Source organism: Asterias amurensis, chromosome 4 (assembly GCF_032118995.1).
Source record: "Asterias amurensis chromosome 4, ASM3211899v1".
In the NCBI taxonomy this organism is placed as follows: Eukaryota; Metazoa; Echinodermata; class Asteroidea; order Forcipulatida; family Asteriidae; genus Asterias; species Asterias amurensis.
In genome coordinates this window covers 6,054,785-6,066,509 of record NC_092651.1, presented here as the reverse complement: position 1 = coordinate 6,066,509, position 11,725 = coordinate 6,054,785, and the positions used below count along the sequence as shown (strand labels likewise).

The window sequence follows — 11,725 nt, the reverse complement described above, 5'->3', positions numbered from 1 at the left end:
TTTAATGGCAGAGCCTAGAAGTAGACTAATTATTGCAGAGTGACATGAATTTGCTCTTTTATAATTCTACGGAAGCATTTTTCTATTTATTTAAATTTTTATTTTTCTATGCAAACACTTATTTTGCTGTAATACATTAGATTTATCACGTGACGAAGGCCCTAACAAATAAATCTGCCTCGTCACCCTCTAAAAGAACATAACAAAAAAAACAGAACTAAGATTGGCAAACTCACCCCCCCCAACCCCTGCCTCCACGCCCCGCCCCGCCCAAGCCAAAAAAGGATGGTTACCAAATATTGTCAAGAGAGGGCTCACTTCTGCGACGTCGACTGGTCCTGCTAACTAACTGCACACGTTTGACAGTTTTATCGAAGAGTTTATTGCATTTTAAACAATTTTAAGTTGTTTTCTGTTATAATAACAGATACAGTACACACGCTGAGTGATATAGCCTTGCTGTAGTTATGGTGGAACCAGCTTTATTAAACCAAGGATGGTAAGTAAGCATGTTTGTTCACTTGAACTTCACTGCACTGCTGCCTGCGCCAGCCCTGTACCGGGGTGCTGCATGCTGCTGGTTGCTGCCTGCTTCTATCTCAAGCCTCATCGCAGCAAAACATTCAGTCACATGATTTTGATGATCATGAATTGTAAATTGAAATAGCGTTTGATGAAACTTTTTCGGTGGGCAAATATTTTTATACGGCCTCAACATTATGACATATTTTTGTACCTTGTAGAAATGCCTAAAACACCAAACTTTTTGCATTTACAAGTGCAAATATCCAGTGGAGCCTTTTGTGTTTCTAAGTTTTGGTCAAGGGAGAGGAGACGCTTTGCTTGGCAAGTAAAACCACACAATTTTAATCTAGGGACTGTTGACATCGCGCACAGAGAGGTAAGCGATTTGCCACGATTTTAGGGACACCTGGAAAACAGGACCTCCTACGATACAAATATTTGCCCACGGAAAAAGTTTCATCAAACGCTATTTCAATTCACAATTCATGATGATCAAAATCATGTGACTGAATGTTTTGCTGTGCATTCTTGAAAAAAAATACCGAGCTTAAAGAAGCCATGTGCCTTATATCATTTTCTAATATTTGTGGAGATTTTTTTTTTGTAACCCTTGTATCAATACTATTTATGGGAGTCAAATTTTTGACTCCCATAAATGGCCGACTGTGTTAGTTCGTGACGTAAACGCGAAGTAAACGGAAAACCACGCAATATTAAATGATACAAGTTGTGTGGATCATTGTATTCTACTTTTAAAACATCTTTCTAACCATATGCATTTCATAAAAACTGTTTCAAACGCTTTTTATAGACCAACTCGTCCAATCCAAGGCAACGTGTTCCTTCAAAGTGGAGAGAATACTTTTATAGGTTGCTCAACATTTTCCAAAACTTTATTTAACCAGTATGGTAATAGGGTTGTACCCATCCTAGTTACTACCTCCATGGTTAGTTTTTCTTCATTTAAAAGGTTTCTACCTCCATGATTCACCTAAGTCAGCTGAAATGGTACCTGTGTAAGGAGCTAATTACAGTAATTCCTTTTTGTTTATTACAGGCATTTATCCAAAGAAGGGCTTGAAAGGTGTAGGAATGGCAGCCCTGAAACAAAAGTGGATTCTATTATACAAGCAGCCCTTAATGTAAGTTGTTTTCACAGTTTCAGGAACTACAAACTACAGAGGACTTGTGTTGGCACCAAAATCAAAATTTGAATACACAGTACAGTTGTTTGCATCCTTGGTTGCGTATAATTGATTTAGAGCGCGTCACATGATATGTCTTTAGTTTTACTAGACGGCAGCTGTGTGATAATGCATCGTTTACCGTGTGACAGTGCATCATTTGCCGTGTGATAGTCCAACGACTATCACACGGCGTGCAGTACCCAGACGTCTTTTTAGCCACCTTGAACCCAATCAGTTGTGCATTTGTGCATCTGAAACGCGCATACGAACGTTACATGTACGAAGATGATAAATAGTCTGTTGGGGTGTTATAAAACAAATATTGACTGCTTTAACTCGTGCTATGGTTAAAACAACGACTCCCTCGGTGATCCCTGGACCATTCCATTTTATCCCTGGCTGCTCTGGGGATCACCTCGGGAGTCGTAGTTTTAACCATATAGCACTCGAAGCAGTCAATATTTGTAGAGTAAACGACGGGAAGGCATAAATCATAAAAAGGGGAGATGTTTTTCCTGCAAGGTTCAATGGGGCTACATTTGAATTATGAGACCTACGTGTATTCCTTTTACATCTAGCACCATTGATTTAAAAGGTGCTGTTGTGCAATATGCTGCCAATCAATCCAGGAACACCGGGACAAACCCCTTCTCTTTCCGCTAAGTTTACCAAGTTTTTTTACGTGTACTACACAACACACTGGACCAACGGCTTTGCATCAAGGATGCAGCAAGTGTTAAAGGTTCTTGCTTTAGTACACAGTGTCACAACCAGGACTCAAACCCACCTCCGCTGATTAGAAACACACAACCTTTTGAGTCCGATCTTCTCATCCGCTCTGCCATCATTCAAAATCTGAACACCACATTTTAGTAGTTCATTTTGTAAATTATGTATTTTTTGTTGATGCTTTCCTCTTTTAGACTGATCTGCGACATATTGGGATTCCAGCTTTCTCTACAGATACCAGCAAGGGAAAGGGTGACAAGGTAAACTTATTATGTACTGATGTTTAAGACAGTAATTTGTAACAAACTCACATCACTTCTCAAGATTGTTAGGCTACTCAACAGAGTTCACAGAAATTCAACAAAAATAACCCTGTCTGTATTTAAAGGGAAGGCACTATTTTTTCTTAATTTTACTTACTGAAATTTTGTTGGGCCACTTTCACTGAAACTACATGTAATCCTCAATTAAACCTTGTAGTTTAGTTTGACATTCTTAAGTCAACGTTAATATTTTTTTAAAATTTTGACTCACATAAATGGCTGACCGTGTTAGTCGACAAGATAAAAGGAGAACCACGCAATTTCGTTGCATGTTTGTGTGGATCATTGTATTCTACTTTTACAACATTTTTCTACCCATATGCATATTATAAAAAACGGTTACAAACGCTTTTCAAAGACCAACTCGACCGATCCAAGGCAACGTGTTCCTTTAAGCTCAAAAAGTCGCTAGCATAACATACATGTAATTATGCTTTGTACCAAAACAAGGTAACCAAGTAACATACAAAGTCACATGTTCAATATGTGAATGGTATCCTGCTTGTGTTTGCTTAGCAGAATATTTTTAAGCACCATTCTTTGCCTTAGCAGCTATATGAAATTGTGCCCAGGGGCCGATTTCACAAAGATCTAAGATTGATCGTAACTGCAAATCAATCGTAGTTGCTAAGTAAAGTGTGATGTCACAATACAAATCACTATGGTGATATTGAAAATTTGTCCTGCGATGAATTTTATTGCTTTGTGAAATCGGCCCCTGGTGTAATGTTTTAATTGATTGATGTTTTGTCAGATTCAAGGACCCATGGTATTACAGATCCAGAAGGTTCGGAACATCTCTGCACCTAAAGCTAATGAAGATTCCGGTGCAGCCCCACCACTGCTTCGTCTTCAGTTAACGGATGGTCATACTACTGTCATGGCTGTAGTACTCAACAGCATCGCAAAGATAAGGTACAGTCAACTTCTTGTTTCAAGAATAATACACTGGAAGGTAGCCCTATATGGGACTCCTGCACCATGAGTGTTTTTCTGAAAAGTATGACCTGTAGAGACCCCATGTTTTACACACTGCATTTCCTTATCGTTTTACTTGCAAATGACTAACAATTTTCTATGTATATCAAGCCTAATACCAATGAAAGCAATTCCATGGGAAATGTTTTTGATCTGGGACAAAAAGACAACCAAAAGTCTGCAACACAGTATCAGTTTTTCTACGACGTGTATGAGCTCCTGTATCCATTGCTAACGTGTGTGCAAAATACCATAGTCTTGGATACGTGTCACGTGAACACACAAAGTGTGGACGTATCGGTATCTGTATGTGTATCCGTAGACTTGAGAAACCTCTTTTTATTAGGGAGCGTCTCAAAAGTCGAAACGGTAGGAACGTTCTTTTTGGATCGCAAGAGCATCCCCGCCGCTTTACTTGGACCGGTCCTTTGGACCGCCAGAGCGATCTTTTGGAGCATTCCAAATGCGTGACCGCGTCCAATCTCATGTTAGAACGTTCCTAATGTCATGATGTTGCGATCCTGCGGGCATATGCCCGCAAGAACGTTCTTTTGCGCTAGGAACGTGCCCGACTTTTGAGACGCTCCCTTACCCAGGAGAGTTTTTAATTTCAGATTGTTTCAGAATATTTTGTCTATAATTTTACTGGTTGCTGACTTTGTCCACAGTATGACTACACCGCCTGGGAGTAAGCTGAAGCTACAAGGCTGCGTAGCAATGAATCATGGTTTCTTGCTACTCACGGATAGTAATTGTAAAGTACTAGGAGGTCAGGTTGAAGAACTTATACAGAGATGGCATCTAGCGAAGGTAAGTTGACTCATAGTGGCATGTACATGGCCGAGCGGTCAAGGGCATCAAATTCAAGTTCTGGTGTTTAAGTCATCATAGTGTGGGTTCAGGGGTGGATTTCACAAAGAGTTAAGACTAGTCTTATCTAGACTTAGGATGAGTTACTCGTCCTAACTTAAGACTACATGTAGCTATACGTTTTTGATATCTCTTAGGACTAGTCCTAAGTTAGGACTAGTCCTAAGTTAGGACTAGTCCTAACTCTTTGTGAAATCGACCCCTGGTCCCAGTCCTGACACTTGTGTCCTTGAGCAAGATGCTTTACTATAATTGCTTTTCTTCACCCAGGGGTATAAATAGGTAACTGCGAGGGTAGACGTTGATATTGTGAATGAAAAAGCCAATAGTGCCATACTGCAGCTCGGGGCTGAGAAAAATTTATTAAAAAAAGGAATGTTATTGGCCCAATGACCAGGGCACTAATGTAAACACATTGAGACGGTAATGGTGAAATACACTGTATAACAACTTTTTATTATTATTATTCCATGCCCCTTGGTCATTGCCTTGGTGCCCTTGAAATGCACAGTAGAAATTTACAATTTCCTCATAGGGTGCCCTTTACCAAGGAGAAAATGCCTTGGTGCCCTTGCCCTTTCAAAAACGAAGCATACAGGCCTGAGATGATGTAAAAAATGTTGTCTCATTCTCTAGAGATGAAGTTAGTGCAATCACCTATAGATGGATTGCACATGACATCATTGACCACCATCTTTGATGAAACGTGCACGCGTGAAAGGCTATCATTTGCAAGAGTTGTGCGCAGCGTGTACTTACATGCACTTCTCCCAGTGTTTATCATCAAGTATGGCAGTCAATGACGCTATGTGCAATCCGTCTATAGGTGTGTGTAGCACAGTGTTGTATGTCTCGAGCGAGACCAGTCTCGATATCGAACCCGGTTTTGCCGGTCTTGGGTCTTGGTCACCCTTTGGTCACGGTCCTGGACCCTTCCAGTCTCGAATATTTGTCTGGTCTAACTATTCCTTAAAAACATTGTTTGTACTCTGTTTTCATGAAGTATGGAAATAAATATCAGTTTGAATGAATGAATAACTTCTAGACCAGCCTTTTTACCGCTTTGCAAAACACAAAGTAATTGGTGGGTGGTTGAAGCCCTACAGTCTTGTTGATTTTCTTTACAAATTCGAGCCCTTACCTTCGTTTTAAACTCATCTACAACACTGTCTAACAGAGTTTAGCCCAACACACAAGGAACGCAGTTTCTGGATCAGGTGGCCCACCTCCATGGATTCCGTTCGGACAACGAGGTGCACAGAGTCGAGACAACCAGAAATCAACCAAAATCAGTGAGTATGAGAATGTCATCTAGTTTATTTGAAATAAGTTGAGTTCCTGATTGCATAAAAAATTCATCTTTTGAAAATTTAAACATTTACCTTCACCCTGCTAGCCTGTTGTCATTGAACAGAACGGTGTGGGGTGTTACCCTAGAGCTATATATAAGAACTAGAGGGCGCACTGGCCTATATACGCCGCCCGGCATGCGCGCATGCGGCCATTTTCTAAGTTGACAAGACAGCATCTCATAGTGTGTGTTTGTGCAACCATTTTGTAAGTTGACAAAACAGCGTCGCGTAGCGTACAATAAACACAAATTCCAACTTCAACTTCATATTCAACGCGCGTTGAGCATTAATGACGCGTGTGTCTCCTTTGCGGTCCTGTCGCGTTTGTGCAAGCAGCATCACCAGTGCACCCTCTAGTTCTTACATATAACTCTATGGGTGCTACTGGTGTTTCTGTTCAGCAGAGTGTGGGTTTGGGTCTCGCTCATAACACTTGTGTCCCCGAGCAAGACATGTTCTATAATTGCTTCTCTCCACCCCGGGGTAAATGGGTATCTATCTGTGAGGGCAGCGATGGTTCTTGTGATTGATTTAGCCGAGTAGGGCATATTTGTTGCACAGGCTGTAAACTCCCCAGGAAGCTAAGGTGGTTTAAGGAATGGATTAAAGGGCCCAGTGACAAGGGGTAATGATGTGGGATGCGCTTTGAGACGCCCTCTGGGTGTGAAAAGCGCTATATAAAAACTGGTTATTATTATCATTAATGTTATAACCTGTTGAATGACTAAACTCATTAGAAACTCTTTAGAAAGAGTTATTCACATCGTAACTGCATACTCGCCAACACACACACACAAGCATGCTACCGCCTAATGTGTAGTTATAGGGCAGCATATACGTGTGTTTGTAATGGCCTACCCTCCGTGGACATTTTTCAATGGGGACCATAGGTCCTCACTAATAATAATAATAATATCGAAGTCTTATGTAGCGCACGTATCTACCAAACAAAGTACTCAAGCCGCTGAGTATATACAAACTTTCAGAAAGATAGGTTATTACAGTGATGGATTCTGAGACCCAATTAGTTAGCACCTTATAAGGCTGTACAAGGTGCTACGACGCGTACAGCAGCCACAGCCAGGAACACCGAGGCGAACCCTTCCTCTTTGCGATAAGTGTACTGCCGAAGATTTCACAAAACTCTTCCTAACTTAAGACTAACCTTAGGACTTAGGACGAGTCCCAACCTGCACTGTAGCATGCAGACCTGATGACTAATCCTAAGTCCTAACTCGAGATAAGACGAGTCCTAACTCTTTGTGACAATGACCCCTGGGTTCTTCAACATGCATAACACAACACATGGGACCAACGACTTTACGTCCCATCCGATTAAGTGGTTAAGTGTCTTGCTTTTAAGGACACTTTCGCAAGTGTCACGGCTGGGACTAGTCGGTTCTTTTGTTTTCATGGGTTTCCACTAGTCATTTGTGTACAAAACCAATAGGGATTGCTTCAATACAGAAACAACAGAAACTACAATAGGTGTCCTCTAACGTAATTGTCAAACACGACTGAGTGATTTTGCAGCACCATAGCTGATACATTCTGGATGGCTTTTTTTTATCCAATGATCTCAAATTGATTGTAATTATTCTACATTTCCTACTGTTTTCCATTAGCCATCAAGAAATCCTTAGATGATCCCAAACCAAAAGAGTTAACGGAACAGGAGAAAGAGTTTGAAGAGCAGAGGAAAGCCGCAATCCAAGAGGTCAACAAGAGTAAACAAGGTCAAGGGAAGACGTTTGGAGGCTCAAAGTCTGCTGTTACCTCACAGCCAGCTAGAAGGGGTTATGATAATAATCATGGTGGAAGGGATGCAAGGAGAGGGGACCAGTTTGAAGCTCCGGTTACCGGTGGAAAGCCTAGATCAGAGGGCTTCTACAGAGATTTAGATTATGGGGTAAGATTTGTTTGCTTGTTTGTTTGTTTGGTTGTTTGTTTGTTTGTTTGTTTGTTTGTTTGTTTGTTTGTTTGTTTGTTTGTTTGTTTGTTTGTTTGTTTGTTTGTTTGTTTGTTTGTTTGTTTGTTTGTTTGTTTGTTTGTTTGTTTGTTTGTTTGTTTGTTTGTTTGTTTGTTTGTTTGTTTGTTTGTTTGTTTGTTTGTTTGTTTGTTTGTTTGTTTGTTTGTTTGTTTGTTTGTTTGTTTGTTTGTTTGTTTGTTTGTTTGTTTGTTTGTTTGTTTGTTTGTTTGTTTGTTTGTTTGTTTGTTTGTTTGTTTGTTTGTTTGTTTGTTTGTTTGTTTGTTTGTTTGTTTGTTTGTTTGTTTGTTTGTTTGTTTGTTTGTTTGTTTGTTTGTTTGTTTGTTTGTTTGTTTGTTTGTTTGTTTGTTTGTTTGTTTGTTTGTTTGTTTGTTTGTTTGTTTGTTTGTTTGTTTGTTTGTTTGTTTGTTTGTTTGTTTGTTTGTTTGTTTGTTTGTTTGTTTGTTTGTTTGTTTGTTTGTTTGTTGTTTGTTTGTTTGTTTGTTTGTTTGTTTGTTTGTTTGTTTGTTTGTTTGTTTGTTTGTTTGTTTGTTTGTTTGTTTGTTTGTTTGTTTGTTTGTTTGTTTGTTTGTTTGTTTGTTTGTTTGTTTGTTTGTTTGTTTGTTTGTTTGTTTGTTTGTTTGTTTGTTTGTTTGTTTGTTTGTTTGTTTGTTTGTTTGTTTGTTTGTTTGTTTGTTTGTTTGTTTGTTTGTTTGTTTGTTTGTTTGTTTGTTTGTTTGTTTGTTTGTTTGTTTGTTTGTTTGTTTGTTTGTTTGTTTGTTTGTTTGTTTGTTTGTTTGTTTGTTTGTTTGTTTGTTTGTTTGTTTGTTTGTTTGTTTGTTTGTTTGTTTGTTTGTTTGTTTGTTTGTTTGTTTGTTTGTTTGTTTGTTTGTTTGTTTGTTTGTTTGTTTGTTTGTTTGTTTGTTTGTTTGTTTGTTTGTTTGTTTGTTTGTTTGTTTGTTTGTTTGTTTGTTTGTTTGTTTGTTTGTTTGTTTGTTTGTTTGTTTGTTTGTTTGTTTGTTTGTTTGTTTGTTTGTTTGTTTGTTTGTTTGTTTGTTTGTTTGTTTGTTTGTTTGTTTGTTTGTTTGTTTGTTTGTTTGTTTGTTTGTTTGTTTGTTTGTTTGTTTGTTTGTTTGTTTGTTTGTTTGTTTGTTTGTTTGTTTGTTTGTTTGTTTGTTTGTTTGTTTGTTTGTTTGTTTGTTTGTTTGTTTGTTTGTTTGTTTGTTTGTTTGTTTGTTTGTTTGTTTGTTTGTTTGTTTGTTTGTTTGTTTGTTTGTTTGTTTGTTTGTTTGTTTGTTTGTTTGTTTGTTTGTTTGTTTGTTTGTTTGTTTGTTTGTTTGTTTGTTTGTTTGTTTGTTTGTTTGTTTGTTTGTTTGTTTGTTTGTTTGTTTGTTTGTTTGTTTGTTTGTTTGTTTGTTTGTTTGTTTGTTTGTTTGTTTGTTTGTTTGTTTGTTTGTTTGTTTGTTTGTTTGTTTGTTTGTTTGTTTGTTTGTTTGTTTGTTTGTTTGTTTGTTTGTTTGTTTGTTTGTTTGTTTGTTTGTTTGTTTGTTTGTTTGTTTGTTTGTTTGTTTGTTTGTTTGTTTGTTTGTTTGTTTGTTTGTTTGTTTGTTTGTTTGTTTGTTTGTTTGTTTGTTTGTTTGTTTGTTTGTTTGTTTGTTTGTTTGTTTGTTTGTTTGTTTGTTTGTTTGTTTGTTTGTTTGTTTGTTTGTTTGTTTGTTTGTTTGTTTGTTTGTTTGTTTGTTTGTTTGTTTGTTTGTTTGTTTGTTTGTTTGTTTGTTTGTTTGTTTGTTTGTTTGTTTGTTTGTTTGTTTGTTTGTTTGTTTGTTTGTTTGTTTGTTTGTTTGTTTGTTTGTTTGTTTGTTTGTTTGTTTGTTTGTTTGTTTGTTTGTTTGTTTGTTTGTTTGTTTGTTTGTTTGTTTGTTTGTTTGTTTGTTTGTTTGTTTGTTTGTTTGTTTGTTTGTTTGTTTGTTTGTTTGTTTGTTTGTTTGTTTGTTTGTTTGTTTGTTTGTTTGTTTGTTTGTTTGTTTGTTTGTTTGTTTGTTTGTTTGTTTGTTTGTTTGTTTGTTTGTTTGTTTGTTTGTTTGTTTGTTTGTTTGTTTGTTTGTTTGTTTGTTTGTTTGTTTGTTTGTTTGTTTGTTTGTTTGTTTGTTTGTTTGTTTGTTTGTTTGTTTGTTTGTTTGTTTGTTTGTTTGTTTGTTTGTTTGTTTGTTTGTTTGTTTGTTTGTTTGTTTGTTTGTTTGTTTGTTTGTTTGTTTGTTTGTTTGTTTGTTTGTTTGTTTGTTTGTTTGTTTGTTTGTTTGTTTGTTTGTTTGTTTGTTTGTTTGTTTGTTTGTTTGTTTGTTTGTTTGTTTGTTTGTTTGTTTGTTTGTTTGTTTGTTTGTTTGTTTGTTTGTTTGTTTGTTTGTTTGTTTGTTTGTTTGTTTGTTTGTTTGTTTGTTTGTTTGTTTGTTTGTTTGTTTGTTTGTTTGTTTGTTTGTTTGTTTGTTTGTTTGTTTGTTTGTTTGTTTGTTTGTTTGTTTGTTTGTTTGTTTGTTTGTTTGTTTGTTTGTTTGTTTGTTTGTTTGTTTGTTTGTTTGTTTGTTTGTTTGTTTGTTTGTTTGTTTGTTTGTTTGTTTGTTTGTTTGTTTGTTTGTTTGTTTGTTTGTTTGTTTGTTTGTTTGTTTGTTTGTTTGTTTGTTTGTTTGTTTGTTTGTTTGTTTGTTTGTTTGTTTGTTTGTTTGTTTGTTTGTTTGTTTGTTTGTTTGTTTGTTTGTTTGTTTGTTTGTTTGTTTGTTTGTTTGTTTGTTTGTTTGTTTGTTTGTTTGTTTGTTTGTTTGTTTGTTTGTTTGTTTGTTTGTTTGTTTGTTTGTTTGTTTGTTTGTTTGTTTGTTTGTTTGTTTGTTTGTTTGTTTGTTTGTTTGTTTGTTTGTTTGTTTGTTTGTTTGTTTGTTTGTTTGTTTGTTTGTTTGTTTGTTTGTTTGTTTGTTTGTTTGTTTGTTTGTTTGTTTGTTTGTTTGTTTGTTTGTTTGTTTGTTTGTTTGTTTGTTTGTTTGTTTGTTTGTTTGTTTGTTTGTTTGTTTGTTTGTTTGTTTGTTTGTTTGTTTGTTTGTTTGTTTGTTTGTTTGTTTGTTTGTTTGTTTGTTTGTTTGTTTGTTTGTTTGTTTGTTTGTTTGTTTGTTTGTTTGTTTGTTTGTTTGTTTGTTTGTTTGTTTGTTTGTTTGTTTGTTTGTTTGTTTGTTTGTTTGTTTGTTTGTTTGTTTGTTTGTTTGTTTGTTTGTTTGTTTGTTTGTTTGTTTGTTTGTTTGTTTGTTTGTTTGTTTGTTTGTTTGTTTGTTTGTTTGTTTGTTTGTTTGTTTGTTTGTTTGTTTGTTTGTTTGTTTGTTTGTTTGTTTGTTTGTTTGTTTGTTTGTTTGTTTGTTTGTTTGTTTGTTTGTTTGTTTGTTTGTTTGTTTGTTTGTTTGTTTGTTTGTTTGTTTGTTTGTTTGTTTGTTTGTTTGTTTGTTTGTTTGTTTGTTTGTTTGTTTGTTTGTTTGTTTGTTTGTTTGTTTGTTTGTTTGTTTGTTTGTTTGTTTGTTTGTTTGTTTGTTTGTTTGTTTGTTTGTTTGTTTGTTTGTTTGTTTGTTTGTTTGTTTGTTTGTTTGTTTGTTTGTTTGTTTGTTTGTTTGTTTGTTTGTTTGTTTGTTTGTTTGTTTGTTTGTTTGTTTGTTTGTTTGTTTGTTTGTTTGTTTGTTTGTTTGTTTGTTTGTTTGTTTGTTTGTTTGTTTGTTTGTTTGTTTGTTTGTTTGTTTGTTTGTTTGTTTGTTTGTTTGTTTGTTT

At 35.8% G+C, this 11,725-nt stretch overlaps 2 protein-coding genes across 2 annotated transcripts in view; one reads left to right on the top strand and one right to left on the bottom strand.

The window, feature by feature from the left end:
- LOC139935796 (uncharacterized) overlaps positions 1–11,725 on the bottom strand; it is a 144,074-nt gene that overhangs the window by 88,900 nt on the left and 43,449 nt on the right. The window lies entirely within an intron of this gene.
- The window catches only part of LOC139936381 (uncharacterized), a 29,781-nt gene continuing 18,389 nt past the window's right edge, over positions 334–11,725 (top strand). The window contains exons 1-7 of the mRNA XM_071931190.1: positions 334–499; positions 1,583–1,667; positions 2,636–2,701; positions 3,519–3,679; positions 4,411–4,552; positions 5,790–5,904; positions 7,590–7,873. Of these exons, the coding sequence (XP_071787291.1) occupies positions 468–499; positions 1,583–1,667; positions 2,636–2,701; positions 3,519–3,679; positions 4,411–4,552; positions 5,790–5,904; positions 7,590–7,873 (885 nt within the window). The 5' untranslated portion in view covers positions 334–467. The remainder of the gene's footprint in view (positions 500–1,582; positions 1,668–2,635; positions 2,702–3,518; positions 3,680–4,410; positions 4,553–5,789; positions 5,905–7,589; positions 7,874–11,725) is intronic.